This window comes from Sus scrofa, chromosome 14, assembly GCF_054392235.1.
Source record: "Sus scrofa isolate SSC_HxYL_T2T_F1_AM1 chromosome 14, Sscrofa_HxYL_maternal_Yorkshire_Landrace_v2.0, whole genome shotgun sequence".
NCBI classification, from domain to species: domain Eukaryota; kingdom Metazoa; phylum Chordata; class Mammalia; order Artiodactyla; family Suidae; genus Sus; species Sus scrofa.
In genome coordinates, this window is record NC_139396.1 from 94559358 (window position 1) to 94578142 (window position 18785).

Consider the following 18785-nt stretch of genomic DNA (forward strand, 5'->3'; position numbering starts at 1 on the left):
TGACAGGGCTCCAATTTTGCTGTTGTTGTTGTCTTTTTAGGGCCGCACCCACAGCATATGGAGGTTCCCAGGCTGGGGGTTGAATCGGAGCTACAGCTCCCAGCCTACACCACAGCCACAACAACTCAAGATCCAAGCTGCATCTGTGACCTGTACCACAGCTCATGGCAATGCCGGATCCTTAACCCACTGAGCAAGGTCAGGGATCGAACCTGCATCCTCATAGATGCTAGTCAGATTCATTTCCGCTGAGCCATGACGGGAACTCCCAGTGTTCTGATCTTTATCCAACCTAGGATTCCATGCCCTGGGCCATAGGTTGGTGTTCTTCTTTCTTTCTTCCCTTTTCTTTTTTTTTTTTTTTTTTTTTGGCTGCACCTGCAGGCTATGAAAGTTCCAAGGCCTGGGATCATATCCTGCACTGGGCTGAGGACTGACCCCACGCCTTAGCAGCAACCTGAGACACTGCAGAGACAATGCCAGATCCTTAACCTTCTGTGCCACAGCAGGAACTCCCAGGTTGGTGTTAACCCTGAGAAATCTTCTTGGATTCCTAAATATATATAGTTCTTCCCTTATCACCGTGCACTATAATTGCTCTTTAATTGTGATAAGCTCTGCAAGGGCAGGGACTGTGTCCATTTTTTCCACTACAGTTCTCCTAACATCTAGTACAAATAAATATTTGGTGAATTATTTGTATAATTTCTCCTTTGAGATTACAAAGAGGTAGTTTCTCATATTTCATAATGGGGCTCTATCTGGCAGCTTGATTCCCTCACCTGGACTTCTCAGGATTAGAATAATCTCTTGCCCACTATGAATTGGTAAGTGTAGATAAAACATTCATCATCATAATAATGGCCATTTATTTAGTATTTACAGTTGTCGCTTCTCAGTTACTTACAGCTTGCCAGGCTCTCTGCGTTACTTAATCTGCAAGGGCCATCAGGAGAGTTCCTAGGCTTTGCTAAACCTCTAGATTCAAAGATTGCCACAGGCCACACTTGGCCCAATTCTGTGCATAAGGCTGTAAGACAGGAACCACAGTTTGCTGGCAGCGCAAAACCAAGTACTTTTTCTCTGAGGGAGTCCGTGCAGCAGCCCACAGACAGGAACAGACAAGATCTCACTGGGCGGGTGCAGGGTTCCTCTCAGCTTCAAAGCCTCCTGCCCCACGGAAGCCAAATTCTCTTGTTAATGACTGCATAGGGACATCCTCCAGGGTCCCTGCAGGGGACAAGAGTTGCCTCTCTCAGGAAAATCCAAAGCCATGGCATTCCATCTAGTATTTAGAGTTCTTCCAACCCAGAAGCAATCTACCAAGCAGAGTTGTCTTTATCATAGTAGGTGCTGCTCTAAAATGTATTTGACTCAGCTAGGCAGAGGAACAGAGCTCAAGCATTAAGCTAAGGCCCAATTCTGATGCCAAAGGGAAAAGCTTATGAATTCTCACCTATTATTACCCCTACTTTACAGACAAAGAAACTTAGAGAAGTTCAGTAAGCAGTGGAGCAAGGATTGAGGTCAGGCCCAGGCTGCATTGCTCTTTTAACCATTAGTCTATCTAGCATAATTAGAACATCGTTTTATAAAAACAAAGTAAATCATAAATTACAAAGCAGAATGTTTGTTATGCTAAGATCATGTTCTGCTTTAGACTATGCCAGCACAGTTGGAATTTCATTAGCCCTGAGTTGATGGAGCCTATTGCCTCCTGTCAGTGTCTGCATAGCAAATCGACAGAGGAGCCTGGGGTAAAACCAAGAAGGCTTTCCACTTCCAGCCAGGTCTCTCCAAACCTGTTTGATCATGCACTCTATAAGTAAAATATATTTGGAGACACAGCCCCAAATGCATGTATTTTTAATCATTTTGAGATTATATACATGAATGATTCCACCTATGTGGAATGTTCAGAATAGGTAAATCCACAGAGAAGAAAGTTAGGCTAGTGGTTGCCAGGGGCTGCGGGGAGGGCTGAGTAGGGAAGTGACTACTGAAGGACACAAGTTTTCTTTTTTGGGTGATGAAAATGTTCTGGAGTTAGATAGTGGGGATGGTTGCATAACTTTATGAATATACTAAAACCACAGAATTATATACATACTTTTAAAAGTGAATCTTTCAGTATGTGAATTATACCTCAATTTAAAAAAAAAATAAACATTTAAAAAAGTTTCGCCCTGCCCCTTATTTTTGGGTTGTTTTTTATTCTGCTTTGTTTTTACAAGGGACTTCATATAAAGAACTGACTTCCAGCAATGACTCTCTCTCTCTCTCTTTCTCTCTATGTGTGTGTGTACTAAAATAACATACTTAGTAATTACTAATGTACTAAATTATGTCTTTTAGTAGTGCACTAAAATATTTTAGTGGAGTTCATTTTGTGGCTCAGTGGTTAAGAACCTCACATAGTATCTGTGAGGATGCAGATTCGATCCCTGGCCTCACTCAGTGGGGTAAGGAGCCCGTGTTGCCACAAGCTGTGGTATAGGTCACAGACAAGGCTCGAATCCTGTGTTGCTGTGGCTGTGGTGTAGGCCTCAGCTGCAGCTCCAATTTGACCCCTAGCCCAGGAACTTGCATATGCCACAGGTGTGGCCGTAATACTAATAATACTAATTTAGTCATTTAGTAATGTACTAAAATACTATTTGCATAGTAAAGAATAGCCTAAAGAAATTATAGGGTGAGATTTCATTTTATTTTGTTAGTTTATTTTGTCTTTTTTTTATAGGATAAGATTTTATTTATTTTTTATTTATTATTATTATTATTTATTATTGTTATTTATTATTATTATTATTATTATTATTATTATTATTATTATTATTATTATTTCTTGGGCCGCTCCTGCGGCATATGGAGGTTCCCAGGCTAGGGGTATAATCGGAGCTGTAGCTGCCAGCCTATGCAACAGCCACAGCAATGCAGGATCCGAGCCACGTCTTCGACCTACACCACAGCTCATGGCAACACTGGATCATTAACCCACTGAGCAAGGGCAGGGATCGAACCCGCAACCTCATGGTTCCAAGTCGGATTCGTTAACCACCAAGCCATGACGGGAACTCCGGATAAGATTTTAAATGTCATAAATAAAAGTTCTGATGCTGTCTTCTGTTACCCCAGCAAATAGCACCCTCCCTGTGGACCTACTGCCCTAAGCCACCTCTGAATAGGCCATGCCTCCGATTATAAGCTATTGATGGCTCCCAGTAAAAGCCCTCTTGCCTTCACAACTGTTTTGAACTTCAGAAACGTGTTAATCCATCAGCAAGAATAATTGTTAACTAACATATGTTGAACACCGTCTAGGTGCCAAGCATAATTCTAAGTGGGCTGTTTAAATTCACATACCTCATTACTATGCAGCTCCATTATTACAGTTATTATCCCCATTTTTCAGTTGAGGAAACAGTTTCGGATAGGCTAAAGTAACTTTCCCAGAGCCAAGGCTAGTACATGGCAGAGTAGGGCTCCAAGCAGCTTGACCTTGAGGCTGCGTTCAATACCTACTATGTGCTTAGAACCGGAGACACATAAAATCTATGCACCCTGGGAGCTTATCCTCTAATTGGGGGGTGAGGGGCAACCATCAAGTAAATATCAGACAAGTACTGAGTTCTTTGAAGAATATATTACAATCAGGTTCTGTGTCTTTTCTAGAAACTCATAGGATGAAGGAATTAAATATGAGCTTTAAATCAAATTTTGTTTAGATAAACAAGTAACAAAGCAATCCTACAAATTTTGTTTATGCCTCTCAATGGACCAGGGAGGGTTTTGGGTGTCAGGGGTGCCAGGTATCCTGCCAGGACCAATTCTAGCAGAATTCACAAACCCTGAAACATCAGGATTCAGTGGCTGGCTGCCCAGCTTACGCCACTGTTTAGAAGCTTGGACTCTTGGCTAACTGTCCTAGAACTGAAAAGGCCTCAAATAGTAAGGAGGCTTTTGGATTTGCTGCAGCACACTTATTGTTAGGCAAATCACATAATATTTGTAAGCTGTTCATGATATGGTAGAGACAATAAAATTACTATGAATTTTGGCTTAGGTTATTTGGCATTTATTGAATAAGGATTCTTTTTGTTTGTTTGTTTGTTTTTTGTCTTTTTTTTTTTTTTTTTTTTTGCTATTTCTTGGGCCGCTCCTGCAGCATATGGAGGTTCCCAGGCTAGGGGTCTAATCGGAGCTGTAGCCACTAGCCTACGCCAGAGCCACAGCAACGTGGGATCCGAGCCGCGTCTGCAACCTACACCACAGCTCACGGCAACGCCGGATCTCATTAACCCACTGAGTAAGGGCAGGGACTGAACCCGCAACCTCATGGTTCCCAGTCAGATTCGTTAACCACTGCGCCACGACGGGAACTCCTGAATAAGGATTCTTGAATTAGCCTTTCTATATGTGAATTACAAGGTGCCTATTCAGTATAACCCATAAAAAATGATGAGGTCCTGATTAATTGACATGAAAAGTTTTTTTAACTTTAAAATTTTTTATAAAATATTTTCAGAATATATTATTCCATGGAAAAAAGTAGACTTTATGTTATGGGAGTTCCTGTCTTGGCTCAGCAGAAACGAATCTGACTAGTATCCATGAGGATGTGGGTTCCATCCCTGGCCTTGCTCAGTGGGTTAAGGATCTGGTGTTGCCATGAGCTGTGGTGTAAGTTACAAACATGGCTCAGATCCCATGTTGCCGTGGTTGTGGTGTAGGCTGGTAGCTGCAGTTCCAATTTGACTCCTAGCCTGGAAACTTCCATATGCCACAGGTGCAGCCCTAAAAAGCAAAAAAAAAAAGAAAAAGTATATTATAGCATTATTCCACTCCATTATTCCATTATTGTGTTGTTATTGGTATGCAGTTATCTGGAAAAAAAATTTAAGAAAGGGTATGTATCAAAATGAGCTTATGGCTGTAAGACTACAGATGATTTAAAATTCTAAACTACCTGTATTTTTTTTTCTTTTTAGGGCCGCACATGCGGCATATGGAGGTTCCCAGGCCAGGGGTCCAATCCAATCAGAGCTACAGCTGCCGGTCTACGCCACGGCCATAGCAACATTGGATCTGAGCCTTGACTGCAGCCTACACCACAGCTTATGGCAATGCTAGATCTTTAACCCACTGAGCAAGGCCAGGGATCGAACCCACAACCTCATGGTTCCTAGTCAGATTTGTTTCTACTGTGCCACGACAGGAACTCCTACTTGCCTGTATTTTCTGACTTTTTCAGAAAAGTGCTGAGTATGAATTTCTTTTCTTTTCTTTTCTTTTCTGGCCACCCTGCAGCATATGGAGTACCCAGGCCAGGGATCAGATCCAAGCTGCAGCTGCAATGGATCCTTTAACCCAATGTACCAGGCTCGGGATCGAACCTGCGTCTTGGTGCTGCAGAGACACCACCTATCTAGTTGTACCACAGGGGGATCTCCAAGTGTGCACTGCTTTTATAATTAGCAAAGTATTTTTTTTAGCCAGAGAAACTCCCTACCGTGTTTAAATTCAACAGGGGAAAAGAATGACACTGTGATGGAGGCCACACTACTGCAGTATTGGCCTTTGGAAGTTGTCTTGGCTCATTTCCGTACCTATTTGATTTCCAGCCAAAGAAGCACCCAATCCCCGACCTCTTTGTAAGCAGGAGGCTCTAGTTGGGATGAGGCACCACCTGCAGACAAGGGTCTTGGGAATTTCTTTGGGGATGAAATCCTGCCAGGAACCTCATGACAGTGTACTTGGGATTACAGATGCTTCTGGAAACAGGGCCTGCAGCCTTGCCCCTGGCCCTCAGTATCTGGGTATTTAGCCTCAATTGACTAGGACAGGACGAGGCTGACCAAGCCCTGACACTACTACTTTTGGGCTTTGCTTTTCTCCAGGCACCCCAACCCCCGCTGCTGAGCACGAAAGAGAAGAAACGAGCCGGGCACAACAGATGTCCTCCCCACCATGGGGCAGACCTGCCAGCAAGGATGGGTAAGAGCTGCCCCAGCTTTTCTCTCACTTCTCATGGTCACATGCACCACTGCCCACTCAGCCCACTCTCTCTGGCAGGATGCTACATTAGGGTCCTATTATGGAACAAAGCGGGGGCCCCTCAGATCGGCCTCTAACTATCTGTGCAGTTTAACTTCCACCAGCCAGAGAGGTCTGACCAAGGGGAGCCAAAGGATCATTTGTGTAACCTCGCTGGTTAATCGCTTCTAGACAGTCATGCTGCAAAGGCATGAATGTGCAATGAATAGCGGAGTGTGGCTTGTTCTAAGAGAAGCCTTCCTTGGCCAGATTCCACGTTGCCATGTAAAAGCGGATGCCCATTCCTACCTCTTACAGGGAGTTTTGGCCCCCCCCTGGATGTTGAAACACACTCTGGGAAATGTTTACAGGACAAATTATGTTCTTCTGAGTGGCGGACTCGTTTTCAATTAGCCTGTGCTGCAGATGGCCCCTCTGGAGCAAAGACTGCAATCGCTCCCTTTTTGCAATTTGGAAGATAGAAGCACTGGGGTGAGTGGGTGTTTAAGCCCAAGGACAAATGCAGGGCTAGTGCCCTGGGGACAGAACTCTCTTACAGCAGCGTCTCAACCACTGCTATATCCTGGCCTGTTTGCTTTATGATGGCTTTTCCCAGGTCAGTCCTTGGATCATGAATTAGTTCCCAAATAGCTGCTGCAAGTGGGGAGGGAGTGCAAGCTCTGGCCGGGAGCTGCTTTGGCCTCAGGTGGGGGGCTTGGGCATACAGGGTGGGGCTGGGGGCTTTTCCCTCAGTCCTGCAGGACTGGTTTAAAATGCCCCCTTCATCATTTCCAAGAGGAACTTTTCGAAGTGTAGCCCAGATACATCCTTCCTACCACAGGGCTTTGAGAGAACTGGATTTGACCCCATTTCTAACCTCCGGAGAGAAGCTCGGCCTTAGTCTGTTTTGCAAATCTGAGGCGCCTGTTTGGTTATGGTGGGGAGACCCTGTGGGCTTGGGCCTCCGACACCTCTTCCTTCTCCTCTCCTCCTTTACTCCACAACCAGGGTGAGACAAGTTTTCCTGCTCTGGGGAAGCAGGAGTACCTCCAAACCAGGAGGTTTGTCTGAGATGTCACGGCCACCTCTCCTGGTCCCCAATGTCCCCTTCCTGTGCCCCTGCCCGGCTTTGCCAGACCCAAGCAGGATGCCACTGAGCATTTAAAGCAGGCCAGGCCAGCCTTGGAGAGGTGGCACAAAGAAGTTAGTGTCCACAGGTCCCACGTGGCAGTCAGCAGGCTCAAGCCCTGGCACTCAGAGTTCAGGTCAATCCGTGGGTCTAGGGCCGGTCCTCCATGGTACTTGGGGTCCAGAGAGAGGAACATGGGCTCTAGGGTCTCAGACACAAGCTTGAAAACCGAGGAGTTGGAGATTGCTGTGATATCTGAAATAGCCCAGGGGAAGCTGGGGTTGTTGCCCTGTGCCTCTGTATGAATCCATTTCATGAGCAGGACCCATGCCAGTCACTTCACTTTACATAGTCTCCTTTAAGTTTCATAAAGGCCCAACAAAGGAGGTATCATTCTCAGATGGCAGAACTGAGGCTTAGAGAGGTTAAATTACTTGCTTAAGTTTGCACAGCTGGTCACGGGCAGATCCAGGACATAAACTTGGGTCTCTCTGGCTCCAAGCCTGTGTGTACTCTTTCTACCTCCATGTCAGACTCAAGGCTCAGGGTGAGGCACGCCACTCAGACCATAACTTCCCTAAGAAGTTGTTATTATATTTCAAGTTGTTCCAAGCTTAGAAATGTTATGTCTGAATGCTGCATTCCTTCTCTTAATCTAAGGAAGGACTGGGAGTTCCCCGGTGGCCTTGAATTTAAGAATCCAGCGTTGTCACTGCTGTGGCTTGGGTTCAGTCCCTGGCCCAGGAACTTCCTCATGCTGCAGGTGCAGCCCCCCTCCCCAAAAAGAGGAAGGACCAAAAATTACATAGTTCATTCAGTTTTTTTCTCCTTGGTTCTCTGGCTATTCCAAACTCCAAACAGTATTTTTCATCATTGCCTTACTCTTGATTCTAGGCCTGTAATTATCTGCAAGGATTCATTGGAGCCCTTTTGGCAAAAAGGTTGCTCTCACTGGGTATTGGTGTAAAGCCTAGACTGTTTGGGCCTTGGGCATATGGAAAACTTGCCTGGATTGCCCTGGTCACTTGATGCCTTTTCTTGCTTTCCTAGCTCCCCCAGGATCATGATTTCTATGGGGCTTCTTCTGTTTGGAGCCTGCTTAGAAGAAGGCATGGCTTTGCAGTTCATGACCAGCAAACATTTATTGATCGCCTTGTCTATGCGAGGAAGGACAAGAAGTGCTGAAAAGATAGGGCTGCCCTTCAGGGAGGCTGCACAGTTTACTGCTGGTTCTCTCAGGGACCGGCTGCATGTCTGTGGACTGCTCTGCAACCTTCTAGAAACCTCAGTCTCCTTCCTTGTAAAGCAGGCTTTCCTCTTGTGATCTCTCACTCTGGATTCCATTCCTTCTCACCTACTGAGAGTGGTGTTTGCAAGAGTCCCAAGAGCAGCAAGAGAGGGCAAGCCCCCAGCACAAACATTCTCAAGCTCCTGCTTGCATCATGTGGCTGTTGTCCTCTGGCCAAAGCAAGTCACACAGCCAATTCCAGAGTTGCTGTGGAAGGAGAAACGTGACACCTTAGGCACAGAGAGGTGAACCTACAGAGGCCATTTTTTGCAGTCAGTTTACTAGATCCTCCTTATCCCTTCAGCTGCCATCATGAAGAAATCCACATGAGCCTGTCTCTTGATTGGCAGCAGCTCCCCAAATCTGTAGGCTGGGAAATTGTAAAGGAATTATGGAAGGGCGGGATGCTAAGTCACCAGGCTGGTCACTGCCTGATGCCTACATTCCCTCCATGCTCATCTGGAAGCATATCACCCCGCAATCTTGGGGACACAGTGGGGCCAGTGGTTTAGCAGAGACAGATCCCTGTGTCCCCATAGGTCCCCTACACGCCTCTCTAGCAGCTAAGCCGGTGTAGCTCTTTCATCACTGATGGGCACATCTATCTTCTCTAGTGGACTGTGGGCTCCCTGAGGGCAGAATTGCTGTTGTTTTTCATCTTTGAAACTCCACCTCCTAGCACAGTGCCTGGCACATTTGTAAACACCTAATAAATGTCAATGTGTGGAGTTCCCAGTGTGGTGCAGCAGAAACGAATCTGACTAGGAACCATGAGGTTGTGGGTTCAACCCCTGGCCTTGCTCAGTGGGTTAAGGATCCGGCATTGCCATAAGCTGTGGTATAGGTCACAGAAGTGGCTCGTATCTGGCATTGCTGTAGCTGTGGCGTAGGCCGGCAGCTGTATCTCTGATTTGACCCCTAGCCTGGGAACTTCCATATGCCTCAGGTACAGCCCTAAAAAAAAAGGCAAAATAAAATAAAATAAATTTAAAAATAAATAAATGTTGATGTGAATAAATTTGTGAACTAGACATTTCTGAGCTCTGTTGCATTTCATCCAGAGAATCATTTATCATTGTAGAATTTGCTTAGGTATTTCAAGATTTCTCGTAATTACTTTTGCTTTCTGAATGTAGCTGGTTAATTATAAGCACAATTATGTTGTGAATGCAAGTTGCATGCCTTTATAACACCTTATCTTGTCCTGTCTTTTAGGGGACAGCTACCAAAACGCACATTCATCCCCCGCTTAATGAAAATAAGGTAAGAAACTTAAGTATTCTTTCCATTTCCTCTGTATTTCTATAAAAGAGATATATGGTGTGGTAAGTCCCTTGGGGAATTCAGATCATGGTTTTAGAGAGTCAAGCAGCCCTGCAGTGGATTCCTGGGTGAGGAAGGGCACTTACCACTAATTGCTCCTACTGGGCCCAGCCCACCCCCACAGGGCAGGGATTCCTGAGGCTCCCTTCTCAGCCTTTTCTCTGAAGCAAAATGCTCAACTCAGAGTTGTGTGGCATGCTGACTATGGGACAGACCGGGAGACAGAATGGAAGGACGTCTCCCCTCTTGTCTTTTCCCTGCACAGGATCAGGCATGCCAGGCACCCAGCCCCTCCACACGGGAGCATGGACAAGTTTCAGATCTGCCCTAGTGGCATTTCCCATGTGGTTCTAAATCAGAGTTTTCTGTGCTATTTGTGGTGGCCCCCCGCCTTCCCTCCCATTCCCCAAGCTGGCACTTTACAGTATCTTTAAAATTGCAACAAAAGTGGATCTAAGAGAGTCCCCATTGTGGCTCAGGGGAAATGAATCTGACTAGCATCCATGAGGATGCAGGTTCAATCCCTGGCCTTGCTCAGTGGGTTAAGGATCCGGCATTGCTGTGAGCTGTGGTGTAGTTGCAGACATGGCTCGGATCCTGCTTTGCTGTGGCTGTGGCTGATTCAACCCCTAGCCTGGGGATCTCTGTATGTCGTGAGCGCGGCCCTAAAAAGACAAAAAAAAAAAAAAAAAAAAAAAAAAAAGTGGCTCTCAGGTGGCTTCCTTCATCCAAAGGTGGTAAGGTAGAGTCTTTAAGACCCAACTTGCTGGGAGTAAAGTACAGTAAGTCTTGATTTCTCCTGCATCTAGGTCTGTTATCTGGTCCCAGGTGAGGCTTAAGGCTGGGTCTACTTTCATAGCCATTTCCGCCCTGATCCTCGTTCCACTGATTGAACAGCTACATTTTTGTTCTTTCAAAAACGAGTAAGAGTCTTCAGCCTCTGAGGACTTGTGGCTGAGAAATGAAGCTCAGCCTGCAAAAAAAGAAGCTACAACATAAAGTCACATGTACCTTAAGAGCCAGATGAGGGAGGGATCAGCCTTGTCTTGGGGAGAGAAGGAAGGTTGGAAAGAAGTGAGTTTGCATAGGGTCATGATTGAAGAAGGAATTTGTAAAGCCAGGAAGGACAATCCAAGCAGAGAGAGCAGAGCCTGTAGAGGATGGAAGGAAGGCTGGAGAGGCTGACTGGGTGATGCTGGTGAGGAAGACAGTTGGTGGCAGAGCAGGGGTGGGGAGGCTGATAAAGTTGGGTGGGCCTGTCTGGTTAAGGAACTCTGTGGATGGGGTCCAGAAAAATCTTTAGGTGAGGTGTCATGTGATTAAATTGGGTTCTGCCTGTCAGCGGTGAGGAGCATGAGCCTTGGGCATCCAGGAAACCAGACAGGGGCGGGCAGTGGGGCCACGTATAGAGAGCTCTCCAGAGCTATGTGTATAAGATAATTCACCTCAAAGTGGGAAGGAAGTATTATATGTTCCATTGTAACCAATTTTTTTTTTTCAAAGACTTGTGTGGTCAGCCTTTCAGATGGTTACTTGTATCATCCTGTACCCAAAGTCTCTCACAATGAGAAGTGGCAGATAGTGGCTCCTTTCTTTGTTTCCTGGGCCATTTTTAACATATTATGAGGCATTACCATCTTCTAAGTGCCTGGTTGAGGCTTTATGCATGATATTATCTGGCTTTAATTGGACCAACCCTTACAAAATAAGCAAGTTGCTGAGAAAAACTTCTACATAGAAACTGTGAATTAAAGCTAATGACAGTGAGAAGATAAGAGTAGTGACTACTTTCCTATCCCTAGGACAAGCTATTCATCAGCCACATCTTGGGGTTAAAAGAAATAAAAGATCTGATCAGATATAGTAAGTAATCAGCCAGAAAAATTAAAGCCAGCAAGGCTCTTTGAATTCTGGCTTTACTTTCTATATTGCTAGTGTTGAGCTAATCCCTATGGATACAGAGGGCCTTGAGATAATTAGCTAATAATACTGTTAGGCCACCACATTTTAAAATAGTTTATTTCATCTTTATTTTTTATTAAAGTATTTTTACTAGCAGTCAAATGCATAAATCCTAAGTGTCAGCTTAATAAGTTTGAACACATGTATGCACCTACATAACCATCACCCAGTTCGAAATATAGGACATTTCCATCAGTCCCCAAAATCTCCTCACGTCCCTTTCCAGCCAGTACTTCCCCATCCTCTGTCCTGAGGATATCATTGTTCTGCCTTCTGTCACCATAGGTTAGGTTTCCTTTTCTTGAACCTCATGTAAATGTAATCATACACAGGCGCCCTTTTGTATCTGGCTTAAATGTTTTTATACTGCTGCATATATCAAGAGTTCATTCCTACATATAGAAGATCCACACACCCACACACCCACACACACACCCAAAAAACTATTAGAACTAATAAACTCATTTAGCAATGCTTCAGGATATAAAATCAATATATAAAAATCAAGGTACTGGGTCACTGTCTGGGTTTGTCTTTGGCGGAATGCATCTTTGGCTGTCAATACTTTGCTCACTCATCTGTTAGAAGCCTTCTACATGAGCCCCCCTCAGTAACTGAGAGGTTGGTATATAAATACCCCAGCTCCTTTTGCACCCAAGGCATGAAAATTCTTCTTAGGTGTCTCATACACCATTTCCCAGAGTTTTCCTAGGTCAGTTTCCAGAGGTGGCTGTTGTAATAATGCACCATCACTGGATGCCTTCCTCTCCACATTTCACTTTTCCTATTCTCCAGCTTTCCCACATCTTCCAAATAAAATTCATCTCTTAGGGGTCTAATTATGGAATAAGAGGTTTGCAATGAAAATCTCAAAATAAAATTAAGAAAACAATTTCATTTACAATAGCACTAGAATGAGCAAAACACTTAGGAATAAATTTAAGTATAAAATGTATACTCTAAAAACTACAAAACGTTGTGGAAAGAAATTAAAGAAGATCTAAATAAATGGAAAGACATCCCATCTTCATGGACTGGCAGACCTAATGTTCTTAAGATGGCAATATTCTTCAAATTGAGGTAGAGATTCAACTCAATCCCTATCAAATCTCAGCTGGCTTCTCTGCAGAAATTGATAAGTGAATCCTAAAATTCATATGGAAGTGGAAGGGACTCAGAATAGCCAAAACATCTTTCATAATAATAAGAAAGTTGAAGAATTCACATTTTTCATAAAGACAGTGTGGAATTGGCATAAGGTTAGCCATATAAATCAAGGGAATAGAACTGAAAAGTCCAGAAATAAACCCATGTATTTACAGTCATTTGATTTTTTGACAGGGATATCAAAACAGTTTAATGGGGTAAGAATAGTCTCTGCCACATATGGAAGTTCCCCTGTGGAACAGTAAGGTTAAAGGTCTGGTGTTGTTCTGCAGTGGCTCAGGTCACTGCTGTGGTGCGGATTTGATCCCTGGCCTGGGAATTTGTGCATGCCACAGGCACAGCCAAAGATAGATAGATAGATGGATAGATAGATAGATAGACAGATGGATGGATAGATAGATAGATAATCTCCATCCTAAAATTGATTGTGGTGAGGATCTCACAACTCTGTGATTGTACTGAAAATCATTGAATTGTACGCTTTAAATGGGTGAAAAATATGGTAGTGGATTATATCTCAATAAAATTATTTACCCCCAAAAGCATGCCTTTTTTATGGCTGAGAAGTATGAAGTACTATGAATATATGACAATTTGTTTGTCCACTCACTTGCTCATGGATATTTGGGTTTCTTCTGGTTTTGGCTATTACTAATAAAGTGCTGTGAATATTTGTGTACAAGTCTTTGTAGGGACATATGCCTTAATATTTCTTGGGTAAATACTCAGGAATGGAATTGCTGGGTCATGAGGTTGGTGTATATTATACTTTATTAGAAACAGCCAAACAGTTCCCAAGTAGTTGTATCATTTTAAAAAATCTTTTTAGGGCTACACCTGCAGCATGTGGAAGTTCCCAGGCTAGGGGTCGAATTGGAACTGCAGCTGCCAGCCTACACCACAGCCATAGCAACATGGGATCCAAGCCATGTCTGCGACCTACACCACAGCTCACAGCAACGTTGGATCCTTAACCCACTGAGCGAGGTGAGGGATCAAACCTGCATCCTCATGAATACTGGTTGGGTTCTTAATCTGCTGAGATCACAGGAACTCCTAGTTGTATCATTTTATACTCCCAACTATCTCATCTGTTTTCATGTCTTGCATAGACATTTAGGTGTGTTTTATAACATACTAATGTATTAGTGTGGTATTACTCATTGATGGTTGTAAATAAATATACATATTATTGAGATACATGATCAAAACATTTTTACTACAGGGGTTTCTGAACAGACAAGTTCTGTAGACTGGGGCCAGGAGAAAGTAGCTCTTGTGCTAATAAGGGCATTGTTCTAGTTTCCATTGTATTGGGCCCACAAGAACAAATTACTGTAGACCTAGTGGCTTAAAATAACAGAAATGTACTGTCTCACAGTTTTGGAGGCCAGAAGTCTGAAATCAAGGTGTCAGCAGGGCTGTGCTCCCACCACATGCTTTAGGGAACTTCTTCCGCTTTCAGGGGCTCCAGGCATTTCTTGGCCTATGGCTGCAAAACTCCTAATCTCTGCCTCTGTCTTCACAAGGCGTTTTCCTTTTTCCTCTGTGTCTTCTCTTCTGCCTCTTAATCAGGACAGTCATTGGATTTAGGGCCCACCAGTAATCCAGGATGATCTTGAGAACCTTAAATAACTTAATCACACATGCAAAAACCTTTTTTCCAAATAAGGTCACATCCACGGGGTGTGAGGGTTAGGACATATCTTTTGGGGCAGGGAAGGAGGGGTGGGGGTGGGGAGTGGGGTGCCAGTCAACCCACTACAGTCCTGTTCTAGTAGAACAAATCAGCAGAAGATGGATTCCAGAAAGTTCTTAGGTTTGATTCGTGTTGTTGTCTTTGTTCTCAAGACACAAGTATCCTAGACTTGATCGGATTTGGTGACAGATTAGATGTGGGGCATTTGGGAGGGGAAAGAGCTCAAGGATGGTGTTCAGGTTTCCAGGCTGGGGGCAGGGAGATGGTTCTGCCTGGAACACCCATTTCCCAAGGGAGAAGAGGAAGCCCAGGCGTGGCATATACCCTCATTTTATTCTGGTTTCTGCTCAAATGTCACATCCTCACAGAGAGGCCTCCCCCCATATCCATCCTATCTAAAATGATACTTGTCTTCTCCATTGTTCTACGGGTCTCAGTTTGGATTCAATTTGGCTGGTAGTAAGAGGACAACAGTTGGATTAACACATTGAAGTTTTATTTTTCTCTCAAGTTCCAAAAATCTCGCAGTAGTCAGTGTGGGGCTGGTAGGAGGCACCTGGGTGACAGGGACACAAGTTCTTCCTATTTATTTTATTTTGTTGCCTTGGTTTGTATGGCTGCCATGCCCAAGGTTATCTCATCATCCAGGCTGGTTCTTGGATCTCCAGTCGGTCTGTCTGTACCTCAGCAGGAGGGACAAAGGAGAAACAGCGGAGGGAAAGCTGAACAACCTTAGGGATAGCTCCTGGAAGCTACCCAGAGACACTCCCACTTTCTTCTTTGTCCTTAACTGAACTTGGCTCCTCCCACTTGACCTACAGCAAAGCCAATCTACTGACATCAGGTTGCAGGTGCAGGGGCATCGAGGAGCAGCTTGTGCTCAGAAGACCATTCCCTGATGACGTTCAGGCAAAGGGGTTTTTAAAGCAAGCATGAGAGGTGAAGGTCACAGAGTGTGTGATTAGCTAGTGGGCATGCTTCTGTTTGGTTGGTGGTGAAGTAACAGGGTGATGTTTCAGAAATCTTATTCATCAGCCTTCTGGTTCCAGCCAACTTGAGGTCTATGTACACACTTGTGGTCAGCATGCAGTCACCATCCTCTGCTGGATGGGGGTCTTCTTTTCAGCAGAACCACTCAAAGATATGCACATGCTTCAGATTGTTATCCATATCCTATCTGGAGGAATTAGGAGGCTGTGACTCTGTAGTTCTAATCATTAACTACTCTTTGGAACTCAGGAACGGGCAAAGGGGAAGAGAAGCAGGGGAATGTGGAGGGATTTGTACCTAGGGAGGCCCAGCAGGGTCCTGCCTGGTTTCAGTCACCCCTTTTCTATGATATTTCTCAATCCCAAGGGGCCCATGGGCAGGACAAGAAAGGGAAAGCTTTGTATAGTAAAGTAAATCATAAGCTTGGCAGGGGAACTCAGTATTGGGGGAACTCGGCTTTACTCGGCCACTGCAGTGGCCTGAGTTGCTACTGTGGCAAGGGTTCGATCCCTGGCTTGGGAACTTCTGCATGCTGTGGGTGTAGCAAAGAAAACAAAAAAGGAAGAAGAAGAAATGACTGTCATGGGACACAAATTGAGTTTCAGGTACCTGTGGGAGGTCTGGAGCTCAGGAGAGAGGTGGGGGCTGGAGCTCTTTTTTTTAGAGCCACGCCTGTGGCATATGGAGGCTCCCAGGTTAGGGGTCAAATTGGAGCTATCGCTGCTGGCCTATACCCCAGCTACAGCAATGCTGGATCTGGGCCAGAGCTCTTGACAGGAGGGATTCTTTGGGTGGGGCACCCTGGGATGGACCCACAGAAGAGTGAGAGAGGAGGGAACCCTCAGCCAGCTTGGCTGAATTCACCAGACAAGATGCCCCCGCCCCCACCACACTGGGAGGGGCAGCTGCTTCCCGACCTCCTTACAGGCCCCTCTGTGCTAGGCAGCAGGGAGCAGCTTCACCACTTGATTTGAGAATATGCCCCTTATAAGAGTGCTCTGCAGAGCCAGGAACCACCTGCCATGTTTTACACAGCTTGCAAATCACTTTTGTGCCTCAGTACACTAGGGGAGAAAGTCCCCAACTCAGGGTTTGGCCCTGTCTGTGACTGAGATGTCATGGCCTAGACAGAATAAGAGAAATAGGGACCAGATGGTAAAATGAATATTTCACCTTGTTAGAGCAGCTGAGTGGTTGGTATCAGACTGCCTGGGCTCAACCCCAGCTCTTCCATTAGTGGCCCTGTGGACCTTGGAGAAATCACTTAATCTCCCTGTGACTTGGTGTTCTCATCTGTAAAAAGGGACTTTAACCAGAACGTACCTCATTGGGTTGTTCTGTGGGTCAAGCAAGTTAATGGAAGTAAATGATTTAAAACAATACCTGGTATGGAGTAAGTTTTAGCTCAGTAATATTATTGACTGTAAAGCCAAAGTATTTAGTTTAAAAAGCAGCCCTTATTTTTACTTCTCTGGGGTAAAATATCTTTTTCCTTTAGGACATTTCAGTGGTAGAAGACGGAAATGAGAATTGAAAAAAAAAACGCCTTTCTTAGCAAAATGAAAAGCCAGTGCCTGGGTCTTGTTTGTATGTTTCATTTGCTGGCTTGTGCAATCCCCCAGCCTAGGAACCCCGCCTAGGTGTTGAGACGGACTCTTCTATGTGCACTTGTCCTTCTCTGTATTTGGGAGCTCTTGCTAAGGGGCAGGATGGAGGACCTTTTGCTGGATCCATGAGGGGGCTTGTGTGTGGGTTCTGGGGAGAAGTAGTCCAGGAAACTCAGGGAAACTGGCAGGGTGATTTAAGATTGTTCTGTCCCAACACACTAGGGGCTTCCTTTGGGGAAGGAGCTGGCCTCAGATAAGGAGCAGGGCTGAAGCCAGGCAGGCCTCAGCAGGTTGGCTAACCCTTCTTCCTCCAGGCCATTATTCTTTTTTTTTTTTTTTTTGGTCTTTTGCCTATTTCTTGAGCCGCTCCCACGGCATATGGAGGTTCCCAGGCTAGGGGTCAAATCGGAGCTGTAGCCACTGGCCTACACCAGAGTCACAGCAACGCGGGATCTGAGCCGCCTCTGCGACCTGCACCACAGCTCATGGCAACCCCAGATCCTTAACCCGCAAGGCCAGGGATCAAACCCGCAACCTCATGGTTCCTAGTCGGATTCATTAACCACTGCACCATGATGGGAACTCCAGGCCATTATTATTTATGCACAGGAGGCTTACCAGGCTCAGAGGCAATGGAAGGAAGATGGGATGTCCAGGAAGTGACAGGACCAGGCTAGGCTTTCCTCAGCCTCCCAGAGGGATTGCAGTCCCCAAAGGAGAAGAGAAACCTTAGGACAGAAGCAGAGCAAGGTGTCTCTGGGATGTCAGGCCCTTTCTGAGCCAGGTAAATAGGTCAGGGTTGAGCAGGGGGCAGGGAGGCAGGGACATTAATGATACCTGTGAAGGTTGGGACTCAGGTGAAGCAAGAGAGGTGCTTAGGGTGCAAGGCCTCTCTTGCCTCACCTCAGCCTCAGCCCTAATATCTGAGGCCTTCGGCTTGTAAATTCTGGTTATCAGCTGAAAGTTGAAATGCCTACTGGGGCCAGTCAGCTGTGTGTACCAGTGAGGCAAGTGGGCTGGGTGGGGCCTGGGGTGAGCTGCAGCACCCCTTCCTTGTCTGAAGGGGTCAGTAGTGCTCAGTGCCAGCAGACTGTGGGCAATGATAACATGGGCCCTGTGTGGCTAGATGCCAGAAACCTGGATTTAATTTTTAAATTATTTTTTAATTTAATTTTTTAGGGCCACATCCATGGCATATGGAAGTTCCCAGGCTAGGGGTCGAATTGGAGCTACAGCTGCCAGTGTACACCACAGCCACAGCAACACAGGATCCAAGCCGTGTCTGCGACCTACACCACAGCTCATGGCAATGCCGGATCCTCGACCCACTGAATGAGGCCAGGGATCGAGCCCACATCCTCACGGATACTAGTCGGATTCATCTTCACTGTGCCACAACAGGAAATTCCAGAAACCTGGATTTTAAAGCGATAGCTCCTAATTTTCAAGCATTGGCTCATATATAAAAAACATTAGGTGGGCCAAATAAGATGTTTTAGCCTAGCGATGGTCAGTTTATAACCTCTGTTAGGATGTCATTGGCGGGCATCACTTTGGGTGCATGAAAGAGGAAAGAAGGCAGAGTTC

At 45.3% G+C, this 18785-nt stretch overlaps 1 protein-coding gene across 3 annotated transcripts in view; it reads left to right on the forward strand.

Annotated features, from left to right (window-relative positions):
• Window positions 1-18785, forward strand: part of HK1 (hexokinase 1) — a 122996-nt gene that overhangs the window by 21305 nt on the left and 82906 nt on the right. For 2 of the 3 annotated variants that reach the window (XM_084992579.1, XM_084992578.1), the window contains exons 3-4: window positions 5898-5994; window positions 9666-9713. In XM_084992579.1, coding sequence (XP_084848705.1) covers window positions 5968-5994; window positions 9666-9713 — 75 coding nt within the window. In that variant the 5' untranslated portion in view covers window positions 5898-5967. Of the gene's footprint in view, window positions 1-343; window positions 520-5897; window positions 5995-9665; window positions 9714-18785 lie in introns of those variants that run through there. The other variant, XM_084992580.1, reaches the window with a different exon arrangement.